A 22,781-nucleotide genomic window follows, 5' to 3' on the forward strand; every position below is an offset into this window, starting at 1 on the left:
AACTTTCGCATATATGTTTTTATGGCATTGTATGCTGGTGACGTAATTACGTTGCGTATTGAGAAACAGTACGGCTACATTCTGCATGTAAATTGTTTTCCACTTTTTTTCACAAAAGTGTACTAAAATTCTTCTGAGTGGAATTGTGGGAAACGAGAACAGAAATGCATGTTGGGAAAAGAAAACTACAGGCTGAAAAACGCATATTATCGTGTGCGTGTGGTTTCATTTCCGTATTTACGATCGGCCGCGAGTTTTTAAATACGCCACGTGACCTTGTCCACTCAGAAAACCCATATTAAACACATTTAAATGAAAAGCATCCAGTTCCCAAGCAGTTATTTATAATATAAATTAAAAGTTGATACAACTGTTTTTAGCCAATGAGATGGTATGGACTACTGGCTTCCGATGGAGAGCAGAATGGTAGTTATCGCAAACTACTATCCAATCCAGTCACTTAAAGGAACAGTTCAGTGTGAAAATAAAAACTGTGTAAATAGATAGGCTGTGCAAAATAAAAAATGTTTCTAATATAGTTACTTAGGCAAAAATGTAATATATAAAGGCTGGAGTGAACAGATGTCTAATAAAACAGCCAGAATCCAACTTCCTGCTTTTCAGCTCTATAACTCTGAGTTAGTCAGCGACTTGAAGGGGGGCCACATGGGACATTTCTGTTCAGTGAGTTTGTAATTGATCCTCAGCATTCAGCTCAGATTCAAAAGCAACAGATATGACCCATGTGGCCCTCACTCAAGTTTCTGATTGGTTACTGCTTGGTAACCAGGGTAACCAGTCAGTGTAAACCAAGAGAGCTGAAAAGCAGGAAGTAGTGTTGTAGCTGTTATATTACACATCCAGTCACTCCAGCCTTTATACATTACATTTTTGGCTAACTAACTATATTAGAAACATTTTTTATTTTGCACAGCCTATTTATTTACCCAGTTTTTATTTTTACATTGAACAATTCCTTTAAAGGGGTTGTTGACCTTTGAGTTAACTTTTAGATTGATGTAGAGAGCGATATTTTTAGACAATTTGGAATTGGTTTTCATGTTTGATTGTGTGTAAATTTAGCTTTTTATTCAGCAGCTCTCCAGTTTGCAATTTCAGCGATCTGGTTGCTAGAATCCAAATAACCCTAGCAACCGTGCATTGATTTAAATAAGAGCCAGGGAATAGGAGAGGCCTGAATAGAAAGAGGAGTAATAAAAAGTACCAGTTACAATATATTTGTAGCCTTACAAAGCATTTGTCTTTCAGAAGGGATCAGTGACCCCTGTTTGAAAGCTGGAAAGGGTCAGAAGGCAATTAATTAAAAAACTATAAAAATAAATAATGAAGACCAATTGAAAAGTTGCTTAGAATTAGCCATTCTAGAACATATTTAAAGTTAACCTGAAGGTGAATCCCCCCTTTAAATTCAGAAGAAATAAAATCACAAGTAGATTGATGATAATTTAGCAGTATTGTATTTACAGAGTATTACACAACATAACAGTTAAATCCAAACATGAATTATGTTGTTTAATACAACATTTTGGATTGACTGCAATGTTCAACTTTTTTTGGTAAAAATATTTACAGAAAGATGGGGGGTCTATTCCCCAAAAAGTCCTAAAGTGAGAGATATAAGCAGGTTTTTTTTTTGATCAACTCCATTTATGTCAAACCGTATTGTTTACCTGCTCACTCCAATATAAACTGGAAAACATTCAGACCTTGTCATAAAACAATCCAGAACAATTAAAAACTTAAAACGAGCTTCTACAATGAAGATTTTAGAACAGCCGACTAAAATAATAAAAATGCACAGTTATAAAACTCTTAATGGCTGGCAGCAGACTTGCTATACAGTACAATGTTTTATAATTCCCTTCAGTAAAATGCATTAAGTGTTTAAAAGCAAAGTGTAGATTAGTAGACTCCAGGAGTAGTGTATGACTTGCATCTTCCAGGCCTTTTATTTTAGCAGCGGTGAGGCAAAAAAGTTTCCTTGTCTAGGGATGCTGCTTGCGGATTTACTTTTGCTTCCAAACCTAAAAAACAAACGTGAGAGTTAAAGTCATCAGTACACGTGAGTTTAGGAACCTTCCAATTAACCGAATATGGAGACTACTTACATTGGGGTGTTTTTGCTAATTGTGGATTTCATCCTCTGAGAGAGGGAGCTGGATGATGGAGTTTTATTGAATTGTTGCTCTGGAGTAGTAAGGGGTCCTAACATGCTGACTGGAAGTTGAAGGGGAGAAAGGATAGTTTCAATACATATTGTACAAAAAGCAGAACATTTATACATTTAACGGAGGTAGATATTTCACAGAATTTTGAAGGGGCCTATACGTGTCTAGCCAATATATATTCACTGTCATTCATATAAACTTGTATCCAAATTGTAGCAGATGATAAATGATGCTTTTGTTATCGGAAACCCCAAAAAGCTCAGAATTACGGGAAGGCAGGCTCCACTATATCCAAATAATACAGTTAACAAAAAGAGATTTCCTTTTCTCTGTAGACAAAGGGATTCTGTCATGATTTTTATTGTATCGTTTTTATTTCTGAATTACACAGCAAATAATTCACTCTACCATATAAAATTTAATTCCTAACTCAACAAATGTATTTTTTTTAGTTGTAATATTGGTGTGTAGACAGCCATCCCAGGTCATTTTGCCTGGTCATGTGCTTTCAGAACGAGCCAGCACTTTAGGATGGAACTGCTTTCTGACAGGCTGTTTCTCCTACTCAATGTAAGTGAAGGAGTCGCAGTGGGACCTGCATTTTTACTATTAATGGCTATTATATCTTATATCTACCAGGGAGCTGCAATCTGTTTACCTTCCCATTGTTCTGTTGTTAGGTTGCTGGGGGGGGGGGGGTGATATCACGCCAGCTTGCTGTACAGCAGTAAAGAGTGACTGAAGTTTATCAGAGCACAAGTCACATGACTAAGGGCTCCTGAGAATCTGACAATATGTCTAGTCCCAAGTAAGATTTCAAAATGAAATATAAAATAATCTGTTTGCTCTTTTGAGAAATGGATTTCAGTGCAGAATTCTGCTTGAGCAGCACTATTAACTGATGTGTTTTGAAGAAGATAAAAAACCCCTACCCCCACCCCAGGTAGACCTCCCTCCCCCAGGCTAACTACCCCCCCCCGGGAAATGCCCCATACTCCATACTTACCTCTCGGCACAGATTCTTCCAACGAAGTTCCACGCGTCCATCTTCCGGCTCCTCAGTAAGCTGACTGGGAGATCAGCAATTTCAGTGTAATTCCGTGCATGCACAGTTTTCGCAAACTGGCAAACTGCTCCAACTGCGCATTCGACAACATACCGATCTCTCAGTCAGCTTACAGAGGACGTGGAAGAAGGATGCGTGGAACTTCGCTGGAAGAATCTGCGCCGAGGGGTAAGTATGGGGCATCTCCCCGGGGGGTAGTTAGCCTGGGGTGGGAGGTAGGGAGTTTTTCCCCCACAGGTTGATTTCTCCTTAAATGAGTTCTTCACCTTTTAAGTTACTTTTTAATATCTTATAGAATGGGTAATTCTAAGCAGCTTTTCAATTGGCCTTCATTTTTTTCCCCATAGTTTTTAAATTATTTGCCTGTGTAAAACAATACATTTATTTTTTGAGCACTGGAAAGCAACCCAACTGGAGAGGCGCTCATATGAAAAAAAGGGAAGTATTATTTCCCCCCCTTTAACTGCAAATATTATACCTAGTATGGATTTATCGGAAATGAATTCCACCGAAGTCGGACGTGCTGTTTCCATTACAGTCAGTGAAATGGTTAAAGGAACAATTCAGTGTGAAAATAAAAACTGTGTAAATAGATAGGCTGTGCAAAATAAAAAATGTTTCTAATATAGTTAGTTCGCCAAAAATGTAACGTATAAAGGCTGGAGTGACTGGATGTGTCTGGACTGGATAGCCAGAACACTACTGCCTGCTTTTCAGCTCTCTAACTCGGAGTTAGTCAGCAGGGGGGCCACATGGGACATAACTATTCAGTGATTTTGCAAATGATCATCAGCATTCAGCTCAGATTCAAAAGCAACATATATGACCCATGTGCCCCCTCAAGTCTCTGATTGGTTACTGCCTGGTAACCAATCAGTGGAAACCAAGAGAGTTGAAAAGCAGGAAGTAGTGTTCTGGCTATTATGTTACACATCCAGTCACTCCAGTCTGAATACATTACATTTTTGGCTAACTATATTAGAAACATTTTTTTTTATTTTGCACAGCCTATTTACCTAGTTTTTATTTTTACACTGAACTATTCCTTTAAGATTGTGCTCTGGTCACTACTACTTTGCCATGGGCAATAAATAACAGACAAGTGCCACAACCCGTACAGAGAATGAATGTTATAAATACACAATCCTGTATAAAGATATTGGTAAAGATTTAAGCAGTTTTACAGCTATTATTTTACTATATCAGTAAGTCACATTTGCAAGACAATTATTCAAGAGTCTAATATATAGATAAAAGTAGTTGATATCTACCTCTGGCATCAGGAGTCTGGGGAGTGCTAAAAACATTGGAATTTTCAATAATGTGATTGGGGTCAATATTTTCTACCATCATGTACTGGTTCCAGTATTCTGCAGGTAACGACAGCAGCCTTTCAAGGACCTATAGTTACAATGTTAGACTGTATTAAAATCACAATCCCAAAACACAATGTTCATAAATCACTGTTTTAAAATACTAACCATAGGTTGTCGCCTTGTATCTTGAAGGATTGTCATGGGGTCAGGATCCGACACTGCGTGACCAACAAGAGTTGGGCCAAATACCTTGGACAGATTGCTCACATCCATCTTACAGTCTGGGCTCTGGGCCACTCTAGAAAATGAGAAATTTCATGATGATGTGTTTAGGTTTCACCCACAGAATAATTGTCTGAATTTGCAGTTTCACTCACCTTTGAAGATGGATCATCAAGTAAGCTAGAGTGTCTCTGTTGGCTGCTGGCAACCCATCTACAGCTTGGTAAATAGCTGCTATGCTGCGCTCTTCATTTGCCATTTCTGTTAAAATATGTACATTAAAGCTTAGGTGCAATTAATATAAAATAAGGAGTCCTCGCTCCGCCCACTCCCACCCAGAACTTAAGGCTGGGGCCACATGAGCAACAAACCAATTATACAATTAGCTCTGAACTGGAGAGACAGCTGTATGATGAGAAAGAGTACCAGTAACAAGTAAGTGTTTGCTTCACAAACACTACTATTGTTTCTATAAATAAGCTGCTGTGTAGCAATGGGGGCAGCCATTCAAAGGAAAAAAAACACTCTGGTTACACAGCAGATAAGCTCTGTGAACATAATTGTGTTATCTGTTATCCACTATATAACCTGTGCCATATAGCCTTATTTCAATTTCCACCATTGCTACAAAGCAGTTTGTTTATATGAACTATAGTAGTGTTTCTGAAGCAAACACATCAGTTTTACCAGTGCAGGACAAGAGTTCATGATATTTTCATTACTTTAAGGGCATAGACACACGCTGCAATTCGGGGAGAGTAGTTGCCCGGCAACAAATCTCCTCTTCTTCTGGGCAACTAATCTCCCTGAACTGCCTCCCCTCCGGCTAGATCGAAAATTGCCAGTGGGATGGCACTCGAATTGCTTCGTTTTCCGAAGTCGCCTCATGAAGAAACCTAGGAAAACAAATCGCTGAGTGCCATGCCACCAGCGATTTTCATTCTAGCCAGAGGGAAGGCAGTTCAGGGAGATTAGTTGCCCCGAAGAAGAGGAGATTTGTCACCGGGCTACTTATCTTCCCGAATCACAGCGTGTGCCTCTACCATAAAACACTTTAAATTTTTGTCACTGTTCCTTTAAAAATGCAGCTTGTATCCGTATCAGCTATTTCCAAAGAGGAACATTTTAACCTATTGGGGCCACAAGTGCCGGAAGAGCAGCCAGACTTCCATGTTGTCGCACCCCCAGTCATGCCTTTAAAGCTTTAACTCCTTGAAAAAATGGTCTGGGCAATTTCTCTGCTTTAAAAGCCGCAAACAGGGAAGGATTAAGCCTGTTAAAAACGCTTTGGTGTTGGCAATCTCTCTGCTATAAAAGCTAGTGGGGGGACAAACCTCAGAGACCACTGTCCTGGTCCCTTATCCCCTCTATATTGTAAATATTAGTATTAATCCATATGCTCATATGCTTTTCAATATAGCATGCTGAACTGCAAAATTGCTTTGGACACAAGACTGACAAGTCTGACAACCACTTACCAGCTGCTTCCATGAAAGTTTTATTGAGCCGGAATGTGAGAAGTGGCTCCTTGAGATTTCGTAGAAAATCCTTAAGGAATCCACAAACCGCATGAATATCATCCACCTTACTTAGAAGAGGAACACTCTTTCCTCTGAGGAACTTTTCCTTAAGATCCTTCACTGTGCGGTCACAGCCAGAAATTCGATACAAGCCCGTCTGAAAGAAGTTACAAAACAATTTAGTGCAACGTTCACATATATCACGAGGCATCACTGAATATTTTATTCTTTAGGTACCTCATGAAGTCCTCTCTGCTGAATTTCACTGACACAGTGAACAATTATTGGAGGAATCATTGGAGATGTCAGTGGAGCAAAATCAGCAAGGATACCCTATTGGAGGAGAAAAAAAAGAAAATATTCTTCAACATTGAACAACGTTGTTTGTACAGGCTGATTCACAGTTTTAGGTTTTAGTCGATTTAACATTATTAACAAACTTCAATTTCTCAAAAAGCAGTTTCAAAATGTTTAAAGGGATAAATTAGAAACTGTAAAGCAATGTATTGAAAGACAAGGTGGAAATTACGGTTCAGAATACATTTTAGGCAGTGGTGGTGTATTCATGTTTGTAGTTCGCTCAAAACCAGCCAATTCCAAAATGCTTTGCCGGTTCTAACACCTAAAAAGTATCAACACAAACATTTGAGAATTGGGGGTCGTCATCAAAAGAGCTGACTACTGTTACTTCAAGCAGCACAGGTAATAGAAAGGCAAAGGCAGATACGGTTTAATTTCAGTCGTGCTTACAAAGAACTTGGAAAAAACTCTGACAAGCATAAATATGGAAAGTTTTCTTCAGTTCTTAAAGGGGTTGTTCGCCTTTAAATAAAAGTTTATTATCATGTAGAGTGAAATTGAGATCATTTGCAATTTGTTTTCGAGTTACTTTTTATTCAGCAGCTCTCCAGTTTGCAATTTCAGCCATCTGGTTGCTAGGGTCCAAATGATCCTAGTAACCATGCATTGATTTGAATAAGAGACTGGGATATGAATAGGAAAGGTCTGGATAGAAAGAGGAGTAATAAAAAGTAGCAATAGCAATAAATATGTAGCCTTACAGAGCATGTGTTTCTTAGATGGGGTCAGTGATCCCCATTTGAAAGCTGGAAAGATTCTGAAGAAGTCAAATAATTCAGAAATAAAAAATGAAGACCAATTGAAAAGTAGCTTAGAATTAGCAATTCCATAACATACTAAAAGTTTGATGAACCACCTGTTTAAATAGTTCTATGAAACATTTGTCAACCAAAAATTCAGTTACTTAGGGGCACATTTACGTAGCTCGAGTGAAGGATTAGAATGAAAAAAAACTTCAAATTTCGAAGTTTTTTTTTTTGGCTTCTTCGACCTTCGAATCGAACTAAAAATCGTTCGACTATTCGATAGTCGAAGTACTGCCTCTTTAAAAAAAAAAAAACACTTCGACTACCTACTTCGCCACCTAAAACCTACCGAGCACCAATGTTAGCCTATGGGGACCTTCCTCATAAGCTTTCTAAGCAATTTCTGATCGAAGGAAAATCGTTCGATCGATGGATAAAAATCTTCAATTCGAAGGATTTAATCGTTCGATTGAACGATTTTCCGTCCGATCGAAGTATTTGCGGTAGATCCTTCGACTTCGATATTCGAAGGATTTTACTTTGATAGTCGAATATCGAGAGTTAATTAACCCTAGATATTCGACCCATAGTAAATGTGCCCCTTAGTGTACAGTTAAAAATATTACGTTAATTTCTTAAAAGTAACTTAAAAAGGGCATATAGCTACCTAAGAGTTTTACGAAAAATAAAGGATAATTGTAACGGTGTCAAAGTAATACTTCTGGCTGTAGCAATACAAGATTGTTTTTTTTTTTTTCTTATACAGCATCAAAAATGTCAAGCAGCATGCATGCTCGTTGAACAGCTGCAACACAACTGAATGTTTCTACATCAGACAGACACGCTCCTAAAATGGATTAGGATTCGACCGCCTACCAGTCTGCTATTTAAAAGTTGTGTAGGAGAAAAATAAGCTCTCGCACCTCTCCAATACGGACTGGAGTGCCACCCAATGTAGGAATACATGGGAGTGGGCATCGTTCACGACACTCTGGATGAGCTACAACACGACAATCGCGGCACTTCAGTGAAATTTTTCCAAATTTTATTCTTTTACCACATGGAACACACGACTCAGGTTTAATCACCTGGAAGGGAAAATGGAAAATAAATATTTGTGAAAGGGGAGCTTTTCTCCTCCCCATCCCCCCCCCATATACACAGATACAGGCTTACCGTTTTTGATACAAATTCATGTAGACGCATGCCTCCATTCTGTGGAGTTCTGCAACTGTCTGTTTCACCTTTATCATCAAGGTGCCGACTCGATAAACTGGAATCACTATTCCAGGGCTGCAGTGTTCCTGGTAAGATTAACGGACAGCGAAAGAATAAAGACACACACTAAATATGTTCCTGCAGGTGAATATCATGCTTATGCAAAACACACACAATAGGCTCACCAGTCCTACGGATTCGAGTGTTATAGTATGGTACAGTCTCAATTGAGGAAACAACGTCAATAGGCCCTCCATTGTTTGGGACAGTAAGAGTTGTTTTTGCGATAATTGATTCATTGCCCTGAAAATAAAGATCACATTAAGCACAGTTCAAAATAATGTGAACCAGCATTGAAAACATTCAATGGGCCCATTTCATCATCTAATATTACAAAGTCTATGATGCGATTCTAGTAAAAGTGTGAACCAGTCTAAAGCCATCTTGCTCTAATCTGGGCTATCCAAATGGAGGCCTTGTAGCTGCATCCAGCCCGCAGATTAAAATGCCACTGTCCGTAACCCAATAAAAAAAACCTCTTTCAGTGGGTATGCCTTAAAAGGGAACTATCTTGAAATTGAAAATTTAAATATAAACTTTAACATACTGAAATAAACATTCTAAATATAATCAATTAAAAATTACGTATGGTTTCTGAAATAATCGATTTGATCTTTTTGGGTGTCAGATAGTCATTGACAGTTGGATCCAATAGATCTTATGGGGGGCTCCTTTTGCCTAGAAAATTTATTAGAGCTCACTCTATTAAAATCACCAGACATAGTGTCTCTCAACATGCAGGATTTATGCAAAAGGCAGTTTTTGTTAAGATTTTGTTTGCACTGGTATCAGTATTTGAATGAGCTCGAATACATCTGCTAGGAAAGGAAGCCCCCCCCAGTCGATGAATATCTGACACCCAACTGCTGCATGAAGAGAAAATGAAGAGAAACAGATACTGAGAGGGATAGTGAACATAAACTTGATTATTTCAGAAACCATGCAGAATATTTAGTTGATTGTATTTACAAAGTTTTTTTTATTTCTTTTTTTGATCGTCCCATTAATTTTTTTTAAACAATCACAAACTGGCAAACAAGTAGTATGCCAAGTAAGACAGTCATCGCAAACTTTAAACCCAAAACGTTTATGGTAGGAGTGTAGAAGCAGAGTATATTTTAAAAACAATGACTACCTGATCCAGTGCAATTCCTATGGAACGGTTTCGCTTGCTTGGAACAGGTGGTCCTTCAGTATGCTGCCTAGAGGAACGCTAGAAAAAGTGTACAAATCAAATATTGGTACACACAAGACAGCTAAATCAGTCTTAGCAGTTGAAAAGGAACATACCCGTTTCTCTCGTTTCTTCAGCTTTACATTTCGTACAAGAGAGGAATCCCAGTCCTATTAATATTACGCAGAGTTAATTTCAGTTTAAAACAGAAAGATCAAGAGGTAAGTACATCTTGTAGCAATGTAAAAAGATGGCTAATGCTACACCAACAAAATAAATATTCCTAAATGTAAATGATCATATCACCATAATAAGACTGCCTCTCCATTATCATTTTATATCCCCTAGAAGCCAATTTCCTGGCAAATGGCCAGAACAGAAGAAACAGTAACATCAAAAAATTAAATTGTTTAAAGTAATAAAAATATAATGCAGTGTTGCCCTGCACTGGTAAAACCTCTGTGTTTGCTAAAGAAACACTACTATTGTTTCTATAAATAAGCTGCTGTGTAGCAATGGGGGCAGCCATTCAAAGGAGAAAAGGCTCAGGGTACACAGCAGATAAACTCTGTAGAACATAATGGAGTTATCTTTTATCCACTATTTATGTGATCGTAACTTTGTAATGAAGCCGTTTTTGTAAATATGCATGCACTTGCACTAAATGACTAGTGAAACTGGGGAGTAGGGAATGTGCATTGATCAGACTGCGCTCTTTTGTATGTTTGTAGTTAATGTGACCAGATCAGTCAGACTTGAGTTGTACTTATGTATTTTAATTGGCTTTGTAGTGCTCCCACAACCCCCACTTTGTGTGTATTGGTTTAAATTGGAGACTGTGAGGAGCAGGTGTTTGCCTTTTAGGAACAATGAACAGTTTTGGTAGAAACTTTAGCTCATGTGATGGACTGTCTCCAATAAAAAAAACAAAAAACATCCTGTTTAGCATTCAAAGGAAGAGACAGCATGTGTCCCTCTGATATATTTAAAAAGAATCAGGGGGCTGAGATCAGTTTGCTTCACTGCCAGGAAGCACAGCGGGCGTCTCTCAAAGTAAATATCTCCAGGGATGGGCACACACAAGAAAATGTATTTTCCTGAGAGGACTTGGGACAGATTGCAGTACTGCACTGTGCATTATACTCTTAGAAAACAACAAACAAAAAGGTTTGATTCCAGCTAGGGACCCGACTGTGAAAATTATCCAGTTTTTCATATATTCCTCTCTTACGTACACCAACTGGTGGAGTGCATTAGGGCAGAGACACACGTGGAGAGTGACTATCTTCCTGAATTGCCTTCCCGTCGGCTACAATCTAAATCGCCGATGGGATGGCACTCTGAGTGCTTCGTTTTCCAAAGTCGTCCTCACGAGGAAACGTCATGCGACTTCAGAAAACGAAGCACTCAGTGTGCCATCCCGCCGGCGATTTAGATTCTAGCCGGTGGGAAGGCAGTTTAGTCACCCGTAGAAGAGGTGACTAAATCTCCCCGAATCTCCACGCATGTCTCTGCCATTAGATCAATACAAGCAAAGGCTATGGCAAAGCCAAACAATATGACTTTAATTAAAAACATTTTATTCAAATTTAAAAAAAAAAAAAAAAAAGAGAAGCCAGGTTGGATATACTCCCCAACTGCAAACACAACCCTGTGTCTTTAGTGATAATGCCTATGACTTCTTACCAAAGAGTCTTCAGTTTTGTCAAAGCTGATGTCGGAGAGGATGGAAGCAGATTCATCTATTGTTGAGAGCCTGTACAAATGTGTGGAAAAGGTGGGATCAGTATATGCATTGGTAAATAAAATGTAGTGCACATCTAGATTCTGCCTCTTGCCACATCAAAATTATTTTATCATAAGCAAATACTACTCATGAGCTATGCGCAACATGGAAATCTTTAAAGGAGAAGGAAAGGTTAAAAGTAAGTAAGCTTTAGAAGAAATGTCTATATAAATACACCAGTAAACCCTCAAATTGATGCCGCTTTGAGTCCTGAAACAGCATTTCTTTCCTTCTATTGTGTACACATGGGCTTCTGTAGGAGAGCTTCTAGAGCCGTTTACTCAGGTATGGTACAGCATTCTACAGAATAAATAATGTTCCAGCTTGCACTATTGTGGCTAATCTATTGGCAATAAACTGTCTTGTAGCTTTCTTTGTATTAGATGAACTCTGACAGAGCTCTAATCCACATGTTTCAGTAATAATAGTGGACACTGGCATCCAAATTTTAATGGGGGGGGGGGGAAAATGGTCAACGGTATTGTTCACTTAGCTCAGGATCAGCCTAGGAAACTGCCACGTGCACCCAGACAGTTGTTAGGTCCTATGTTTTGGACAGCTGGGAGATCTTGAGGGCAACTGGACAGCACAGTTTGCATTTCCTACATTTGTGGGGGTGGGGGGGGAATAGCTTTCTGTTACTGCAATATAGAACACTGAAATTTCAGGTCCTCCAATTCAACTGCATTATTAAAAACATTTAAAAAAGTTAGTAAGATAGACAAACGGACATTTAGAACGCAAAGTAATATTTCTAGACAGCTGAAGCAAATAAATAGTATGCATTTAGCTGCTAAACACACCATTGTTGCGAGATTCATTTAGACATTACAAGCTTTTAGTTTACCTCCTAGTGCCATTGCCATCAGCAGACATTTGAGTCCTGTTGTTGAGAAAAGCTAAAGCACTTCTTTGCTGTTCACTGAGCTGAATACTGCCAGATGGATCACACATAAGCAGTTCCCGTATCAGCTGTATCTGCCGCTCCTAACATAAGACAAAGCAGGTGTTATTAGCACAGGTTGATGACTGCGCAACTCCCCAAAATCTCACACATGCCCCCTATCTCACCAGCTTTTCACATTCAGCCTCTGCACGCTGCCTCCTCTTGATCTCCACATCCACCTGATTGCGTGCATGCTTTAGCTTAACTTCTAGCGCACTGCGCTCCGTTTCAGTCTTCATGAGCATTTCTTTATTTTTCATCAGTTCATGCTCTGATCTTTGCCATTTCCTCCGAAAGTCTTCAAAATTCTTAGCCAGCTGAATAAACTCTAAGGAATAAGGAGAAAGAAAAGATTGATCCTTAACATTCAGAAAGAGAATGACAACTCCACTTATAAACAAAACCACACATGAACTGTGCCCAGGGCTACACTGTCAAACGAGAGTGCTTTAAGTTCCAAATCAATTGCTCTCCAGGACGAAAGTCTTGAATTTTAGTGTTCTAGCATTTCCAATTAAATTTACTCTCATATTAGGATGTCTACCTCATATAAACTAGACAGCAATGCAATATAGATTTACTTTAACTGTAAAATATCAGTTTACAATTCTCATTTGGAAAATTTCCTGAAATTAATAGTAAGACATTTCAAATAAAAAAGTCTGGTACAGGAAGCTAGAATGCTACGGAGTGGTACTATACTGTATTTCAATGGGTTTTACCCTGTTGCTCATTCCAACACAAATTATTGACCCCATCCCTTGCAGGTTTTATAAAATATCAACATACGCTGCCTGACTGTGTTAGGACAACTAAAATTAAGAAAAGCTATTTTGCAACATGTTTAAAAAAATGTATATAACACAGCAAATCTATCTAGACTTACCGGTAGATCCAAAATGTTCTGGTGCCCAGTTTTGAATTTATGAGGCAACACTACTCATTACTTTGATCAGTACTGTCAAACTTCTTTATTAAAAAAAAAAAAAAAATGCCATGTGGCTGGAAAATTACTTGAATTAAGACATTAAATAAGAAAGTTAAAGGGATTCTGTCATGATTTTTATGGTGCTTTTATTTCTAAATTACACTGCAATTAATTCATTCTACAATATAACATTTCTTTTCTGAACCAGCAATTTTTTTTAATTCATTATATTGGTGTGTAGGCAGCCATCTCAGGTCATGTTGCCTGGTCATGTGCTTTCAGAAAGAGCCAGCACTTTCTGGCAGGCTGTTGTTTCTCCTACTTAATGTAACTGAATGTGTCGCAGTGGGACCTGGATTTTATTATTGAGTGCTGTTCTTAGATCTACCAGGCAGCTGTTATCTTGTATCAGGGAGCGGTTATCTGGTTACCTTCCCATTGTTGTTAGGCTGCTGAGGGCACTTCAACTTGCAGTATAGCAGTAAAGAGTGAATGAAGTTTATCAGAGCACAAGTCACATAACTGAGGGCTCCTGAGAAACTGACAATATGTCTAGCCCCATGTCAGATTTCAAAATTAAATATAAAAAAAAAAATCATTTTGCTCTTTTCAAAAATGGATTTCAGTGCAGAAGCAGCACTATTGACGAATGTGTTCTGAAAATTTTTTTTTCCCATGACAGTATCCCTTTACGGTTGACATGCAGAGAGAGAACAATGCTTTGATCTTGGATGCATACTTACGTGGCTCTATACCCTCATTTAGTCCATCCACTTGCCGCATTAATTGCTCAAAGAGATTGCGTAGGTTCATCAGGTTTGTCGCCATCTTCCTGCAAAGCATTGTCAGTCCGTAAATAAAAAAATAAAAATAAAAAAAGATATAAATCACAACTTTACTTGCTACCTGTACACACGGGCAAGATTCCTTTGAAATATTTAGCATGTGTGTTACTCAACGTATTTACTTTAGCAAGAACAGCTGCTTATACCCATCTCCCATAGAGTCAAATTTAAGCAAATTAATTCCAATCTTTAATATCTAGAGATATATCTCTATCTATCTATATATACACACACACAAAAACCATGAATATCTTGTAAATTATATCCTTATAAACGGTGAGTTCTGATGTCATTAGTGATACAACGGTGAGTTCTGATGTAATTTTTGTCACATGAAATTTGTGTATTATAATAAATAAAAGTACCCCCAGTAGCAAATTATGAGAATATTAGAAGTGACCTCGGAGTTCCATGACCTGTATAAAAACATGTGGTCATGAAAATCCTCGGTAACTATATATATGTATATATATTTTTTTTTTTCTTCCCTGGAATAAAAAAAAAGTAAGTTTTACTTGATCCCAACTGTATGAATCCATACTGGTGGCAAACAAATCCTATTGGGTTTTTTTCATGTTTCAATGTTTTTAGTAGACTTAAGGTATGGAGATCGAAATTATGGAAAAATTCCTTCATCAGAAAAAAACCCAAGTCCCGAGAATTCTATATAATAGATCCCAGGCTTGGACTGGCAACCTGTGGGTTCTGGCATATGCCAGAGTGACTACTGAAAGATGCCATAGTGGGGTGGTGGGGGCGGTTCTGTGTACTTGGAATGCCAGGGCCTATTTTGACACCCAGTTAAGACCCGATCAACCCTATATCTGTACAACAAACAAGTAATTATCTCTACATCCTAGTCAGTTCAGAAAAGTCAGAATAGGTAGACATCTTGCACAGAAAAGATAACAGTGGGCAAATGAATATTTTGAAGCCTACAGTAAATTTGGTTAAAAAAAATTCTAATACAGCAAGTTATCCGGAATGGGGTTTTCCAGATAAGGGATCTGCAATTTGTATCTTCATATCTTACATCTACTAGAAAATGATTCATTAGATCTTTGTCAGGATCAAGAACAAGGAACTGCTGTATTACATAGAAATATTTTCTGAGATAGAGTAATAAACACAAATGCAAGAGTTTATAGATACATCAAGTACAAAAGACAAACTGCGACACCACTACTCACATAAAAGCCTTAGCACAGTTGAAATCCTTAACACAAAAGCAATGTCCCGAGTCGATATATTAAACTAAAGAAAAACTGCCAGTTTAAATTTATTAAAAATCCCAGAAATGTTCACAACTGCATACACATGCAGTCACCCAGCTAATTTAATCAACTGAATTGTAATTTACAAAATCTAGCTGTTAAAATAACAAAAAATAAATTAGCAGTCATATCATATTACATTTGGATAATCTTATGTGCAAGCACCAAATACTCCTCAAAATTTTGCCCTGAACCAAGCAAATATTGCAGTTTGCGCATGTAAACATTCTTGTTCCGGACTCTGAAAAGTCATTACTGGCTGCAGTGTGATAGCCAGCCTAGCAACCATGATTTGAATAAGAGACTGAAATATGAATAGGAAAGGGCCTGAATAGAAAGAGGAGTAATAAAAAGTAACATCTGTTGCCTTACAGAGCATGTTTTAGGTGGGGTGCGTGACCCCCATTTGAAAGCTGGAAAGAGTCAGAAGAAGGCAAATAATTACAAACTAATAATAATAATAATAATAATAATGAAGACCAATTAACAAATTTCTTAGAACAGGCCATTCGGTGAACCGCCCCTTTAAATGCCCTTGCAGACTATTAGATGTGGGTGAAACAACTTACAAATTCAAAGGGGAACTCCTCAAAAAAATAAGCTTTTTGAAAAGTAAATATAATTTCAAGCATCTTTGCAATATACATCAATTAAAAAATATGCAGACTTTTTGATTTTTAATTTGGAACAGTTCCCTAAGCCAAGCCCCCTAAGCCAAGCCCCCTGCTGATCTGTCTGACTACTTTGCTGAGCTGGCTGACTACTGTTACTTTGTATCAACAGCCAGCTGTCCTCAGCCTGCATCCTCCAAACCCCACAATTCCCTGCACATGCGATTTCAATAAGGAACATGACAGCGAGATGCATTGTGGGTTATGTAGTTCCTGCATGCTGTCTGTAAGCTGTGGAGAAGTTGTTACAATTTGTAACATCAGTGTTTAGTCCCTCCTTCCCAGCCAGGATTTCAAATGATGCAGAAAGAGAAGAACTGTTAAACAGCTGGATTTCAGCATAGAAAATGGCATTTATTCATACTTTTTGAAGAAACAGGTAACTGTGATGGCTTTATTATGGGTTTCTGTGTTATGTGGCCTCTATCAATTTTGGTTTGGAAGCCGGAGTTCCCCTTCAAGGAAAGAAACTGAAAACATAAACCCACTGTAACATGTGATGAACTAGAACTCCCAATAGCAGCACATTTTCACACAGCCAAACACAAAGCTAGTGAATTAAAGGGATACTGTCATGGGAAAAAATGTTTTTTTCAAAATGAATCAGTTAATAGTGCTGCTCCAGCAGAATTCTGCACTGAAATCCATTTCTCACAAGGGCAAACAGATTTTTTTATATTCAATTTTGAAATCTGACATGGGGCTAGACATATTGTCAATTTCCCAGCTGCCCCAAGTCATGTGACTTGTGCTCTGATAAACTTCAATCACTCTTTACTGCTGTACTGCAAGTTGGAGTGATATCACCCCCTCCCTTCCCCCCAGCAGCCAAACAAAAGAACAATGGGAAGGTAACCAGATAACAGCTCCCTAACACAAGATAACAGCTGCCTGGTAGATCTAAGAACAGCACTCAATAGTAAAAATGTCTCACTGAGACACATTCAGTTACATTGAGAAGGAAAAACAGCAGCCTGCCAAAAAGTATTTCTCTCCTAATGTGCAGGCACAAGTCACATGACCAGGGGCATCTGGGAAATTGACAAAATGTCTAGCCCCATGTCAGATTTCAAAATTGAATATAAAAAAATCTGTTTGCTCTTTTGAGAAATGGATTTCAGTGCAGAATTCTGCCAGAGCAGCACTATTAACTGATGTGTTTTGAAAAAACTTTTTTTTCCCATGACAGTATCCCTTTAAAGAGGTGGTTTACTGTTAAGTTAAAGGGATTCGGTCGTGATTTTTATGGTGTAGTTTTTATTTCTAATTTCCTCTATTTACAATGCAAACATCTACCAGAGAGTGGTTATCTAGTTACCCCCCCCCCCCCCCGTGTTCTGTTAGACTGCTCGGTGACAGGATAGAAATAAATAGCACGGTGGGTGAAGTAAACAGCTATTATGCTTAAAGGGTGGTTCACCTTTCAGTTAACTTTTCGTTTGTTACAGAATGGCAACAATTCTAAGCAACTTTCAATTGGCCTTCATTTTTTTCTATATAACCTTTGAATTACAGGTATGGGACCCGTCATCCGGAATGCGGTTTTCAGATGTTTTCCAGATAACGGATCTTTTTTTTCATAATTTGAATCTTCATACCTTAAGTCTGCTAGAAAATCATTTAAACATGAAATATAAACCCAATAGGCTGGTTTTGCTTCCATAAAGAATTAATTATATCTTTGTTGGGATCAAGTATGAGTTACTGTTTTATTATTACAGAAAAAAAAGGACATTTTTAAAAATTGGGATTTGGAAAAGTGACAGCCTTTCCGTAATTTGGAGCTTTCTGGATAAGGGATTTCCAGATAATGGATCCCATACCTTATTTTTCTTCGTATAAAAACTCTTTCAATGGGGGTCACTAGACCCCATCTAAAAAACAAAAATGCCCTGTGAGGCTAAATACAATATGTATTGCCATTACTACTTTTTATTACTCATCTTTCTATTCAGGCCTCTCTTATTCATATTCCAGTCTCTTGTTCAAATCAGTACATGGTTGCTAGGGCAATTTGGACTGTAGCAACCAGATAGCTGAAATTGCAGGCTGGAGAGCTGCTGAATAAAAATGAAAAACTGCAAATTGTTTTAGAACACCACTCTCTACATCATACGAAAAGTTAATTTAAAGGTCAACAACCCCTTTAAGGTTCCAGTTCATGATGGAAACCCTAAGCTGAGATGGGGAGGTCTGAAAGTTCTGTAAAAAATGGGATGCACTGGATAAATACAGCTGTGTCTTAATAAAGATATATACCCATTTGGTTATGTTTATCGTTTTCCGCTGACAATTGTTACTTGAAGGTCCTAAATCGGTTTTGCCAACCTGACTGCCCCTTCTCAAGCTGTGGGGATCAAATTGGTAATGTAAAAAAAGCATCAGGCGGATACTTTTATAACAAAACTACAAAATAATGTTATGGTAGTTAAAAAAAAGGTTCTATTTCTGAGGCGAGTATTCCTAAGGCTAGTGGGAGACAACGGCCTGCAGAGAAACAAAGGCCAAGAATCCGCTCCTCCGCTTTCTATGCTCCAGAAACATGGTCTCATCCCGGGTGCAGACAGACTGAGCGGATATCTGAGCTGAAACACAAGATTTTGAATTTAGTGCTAAAATCCTCCACGTCTGCCTGTACCCGGGATTAGGCAATGTTTCCTGGTACATGCAGAGCAGCAGCAATGAAGAGAAGATACAGTGTCTGCATTTTACTGAGCAGGTCAATGTACAGGCAAACCATTTCTTTATCTATTGTTTATTCAGGGCTTCCCTGAGTAGCTCATAAGGTACATACAGATTATAATAAATGAATACAAGTTTTTAAAAATGATTTCCTTTTTCTCTGTGATAATAAAACAGTACCTTGTACTTGATCCAAACCAAGATATAATTAATCCTTATAGGAAGCAAAACCAGCCTATTGAATTTAATGTTTACATGATTCTCTGGTAGACTTGATCCAAATTACAGAAAGATCAGTTATCCGGAAAACCCCAGGTCCCGAGCATTGTGGATAACCGGTCCCATACCTGTACATGAAAATCTTTTCACCAAAGCTCCAAATATATATAGGACAGGGCATTAGCCTTGACCACAAGTTTCACTATAATCTTCAAGAATCGAGGAAAATAAGATTTCTGCTGTACCTGCACCCAAAAGCCACCGCTCTAAGCAATAGCTAGTTTTATATAGTGACTAAAGTCCCCCCTTTTGAAAAAATATTAGGATATTATAATTTACCAAGGAGTTCCATGACCATATAAAAGCACAAGGCAGAGTGTTTTTATACAGGTCATGGAACTCCGAGGTCATTTCTAATATCTTCATATTTTGCTACAGGGGGTACTTTATTTATTATAATACACAAGTCTCAGTGAGTCATGTGATAAATGACATCAGCAAGCTCCATTTATATAGTGAATAAAGTACCCCCTGTAAAATATAAGGTTATTATAAGTTACCGAGGAGTTTCATGACCATATAAAAACACGAGGCCGAAGGCCGAATGTTTTTATACAGGTCATGGAACTCCAAGGTAACTTCTAATATCCTCGTATTTTGCAACTGGGGGTACTTTATTTATTATAATACACACGTTTCATTGAGTCATGTGACAGCAATGACATCAGAACTCACCGTTTATAAGGATATCATTTACAAGATATTCATGGCTTTTGTGTATTATATATAACTTATTGCCTGGTGTTTATAGAACAAACATTTTTTCCAGGTTGCTGCATAGATTTTCTAGCATTCACATCAGTCCCTGTTTCAGTGGAGCTTACAATCTACCACATTCCCACAAAGTAGTGATGTGGCTGATGTACAGTGAAGTCTCTACCTGCTCATCTAGGGTTGCCACCTTTTCTGGACAAAAATACCGGCCTTCCTATATACTTATCTTTTTTCCCTATTAATAACATTGGGATCAACCATCATTTTTACCGGCCATGCCTGTAAAATACCGGCAAGGTGGCAACCCTACGCTCATCGGATGCATTTGGGGGTGAACAAAGCAGACTCCATGCTTGCACCGCTGCTGCATTCTGTCCACAGTCATCTTGTGCAATGACAGCAGGTTTGTGGTGGAAGAAGCAGCAGAAGCTAAACACACCAGCATCTGTATAAGGAGCATGGTTGCCATGTCTAATTTCCAAAACCAACCCTCAACTAGCCAAGAGGCACTTCAAAAGTAGCCCAAAAATAGCACAATACGTGCAGTGAAAAAAATCTAAAAAAAAATAAATGAATATATGTAAAAATAAGCCTTTTTAAATTTTACATTGTTTCACAAATTTTCCCATGTAGCTAAATGGGACAGATTGGCCCATCACCAGGAGTGTAACTAAAGAGTGGGGCCCAGGTGGTATAGGGGTCGCATAAGGCCATAATACACATATAATTTCAATAAATATTGGTAAAACAGGTCAACCTCTAGACACTTTGATGGCCAACAGATTTTCGCCCCAAAACTGTCTGAAATTGAGGAAAGTCACCGGAAAACGCAATAATGCTGAGGAGTGACGGGAGACTGAGGTACAGAGCCCAAAATCTGGTAACTGCCGACTTCTACACAAGTCAGTCCCATTGCATGCTGGGTATTGTAGTCTTACATTAAACTTGGCAGATGGCAAATTGTTAAACAAAAACAACATTACCCAACATGCATTGGGAGACACATTACAACGAGAAAAAAAAAAAAAAAACTTTGGCTGGTTTCCAAAGTACAAACCAGCCAAAGGCCCAAAACATTGCCCAAATCTGTACCTTGGCTAGTTTGTACTTTCAAAGCCCACCTGGGCTTTAAATTAGTAGCCCAATTTAGCTGGAAACCCGCCAACCATGATAAGGAACAATCATAAATTTCCAGGGAAACGCATACTTTAAAGGAAAACTATACCCCCAAAATTAATACTTAAGCAACAGATAGTTTATATCAAATTGAATGACATATTAAAGAATCTTACCAAACTGGAATATATATTTACATAAATATTGCCCTTTTACATCTCTTGCCTTGAACCACCATTTCGTGACTCTATCTGTGCTGCCTCAGAGATCACCTGACCAGAAATACTACAACTCTAACTGTAACAGGAAGAAGTGAGGAAGCAAAAGGCAGAACTCTGTCTGTTAATTGGCTCATGTGACCTTACATGTGGTTTGTATGTATGCAAAGTGAATCGTACGATCTCAGGGGGCAGCCCTTATTTTTTAAAATGGCAATTTTCTATTTATGATTACCCAATGGCACATACTACTAGAAAAGTATATTATTATGATAATGGTTCATTTACATGAAACAGGGTTTTACACATAAGCTGTTTTACTCAGTGTCTTTTAATAGAGACCTACATTGTTTGGGGGGTATAGTTTTCCTTTAAGACTTCTCAAGGAACCATGACTGGTTTTATTTAAAATTGTATTGCTTCCCCCCACTAGATCCTGTTACATGTTTATCTACCTGTCTGCAAACAGTGAGGCAGATGTACACATTCAAATATATTACAGGTATGGGATCCCTTATCTGGAAACCTATAATCCAGAACAGTAAACTCCAATAGAAGCAAATAAAGTTTTTTTTCTGTAATAAGAACAGTAGATCATGCTTGATGGTAACCAAGCTGCATGGATCTATACTGAAGGCAAAACAAGCCAAATTACAGGTAGATCCCTTATTCAGAAAGCCCCAGGTCTGGATAATAGATCCCATTCCTGCACTACATGGGGTCAGGTGGGAGGGAGGCATTGCAAGAATGTTGGGGGGACTGTTCGGTAGGGATTACATGAATTAAGGATGTACGTGCAACCCCCCTAAAGTTATGATCTGCAACTCCCAGCAGCATGCTAGGGGGTGCAGGGAGTTGTTGCAGCCTGTAGTCAGACATGTAAAACCATTGTTCAGTAATCCCACTGGATCCCTCACCCCCTCAGGTTCCCCTATAATAGAGAGGTCCCAGGACAGACGTCAGCTCATTAAGATAATAAGATATAAAGAGAACGTCATCTAAATACAAAGACACTTTCCCTTTAAGCCCCATTCATTTAACAAGCAGCACATCTCTCTGCAGGGCCTCGAATCCCCGCAACACAATTATCTACGGCTGTTCCCCAATCCATGTACAAAACACTACCCGGTTATAAGAACCCCGACCATTTAACCCCAAGCAAAGACCCCGAAAACGTACGTGCTGTTTCTCCGGTCACGCTTGTCGCCAGCGCTTCTAATGGCACGGGAAGCCGGATCCGTACAATCTCGAGTCTCTCTCCAGCTTCCGCTCAATTTGCTATTCACAACCGTTTCCTCCCAACGCCTCGCGCCCAAGTTTGAATTTTTAGCACCGCCCCGCCGGCCTGTTACCTAGGCAACGCGGCGAAGAACTAGGCGTCCAGAAGGGCAGAGTCTCATTGGCTAAGGCTAATAAGCTTAATGCTTAGGCAAAACAGTATCATACGAGAA

The 22,781-nt window shown here is 38.5% G+C and overlaps 1 protein-coding gene across 1 annotated transcript; it reads right to left on the bottom strand.

Annotated features, from left to right (window-relative positions):
- Positions 1-1,646: 1,646 nt before the first annotated feature.
- racgap1.L (Rac GTPase activating protein 1 L homeolog) lies at positions 1,647-22,614 on the bottom strand. Its single transcript, NM_001091351.1, is given in 17 exon segments — positions 1,647-2,045; positions 2,130-2,238; positions 4,527-4,656; positions 4,737-4,869; positions 4,949-5,054; positions 6,272-6,470; positions 6,551-6,646; positions 8,343-8,507; positions 8,596-8,723; positions 8,823-8,940; positions 9,833-9,910; positions 9,988-10,041; positions 11,558-11,627; positions 12,505-12,644; positions 12,729-12,931; positions 14,275-14,363; positions 22,510-22,614. Coding segments are annotated over 16 exon segments (1,890 nt in total). The 5' UTR covers positions 14,360-14,363; positions 22,510-22,614; the 3' UTR covers positions 1,647-1,969.
- Between the last annotated feature and the right edge of the window lie 167 nt (positions 22,615-22,781).

The sequence above is a fragment of the Xenopus laevis genome, chromosome 2L, assembly GCF_017654675.1.
Source record: "Xenopus laevis strain J_2021 chromosome 2L, Xenopus_laevis_v10.1, whole genome shotgun sequence".
Taxonomy (NCBI): domain Eukaryota; kingdom Metazoa; phylum Chordata; class Amphibia; order Anura; family Pipidae; genus Xenopus; species Xenopus laevis.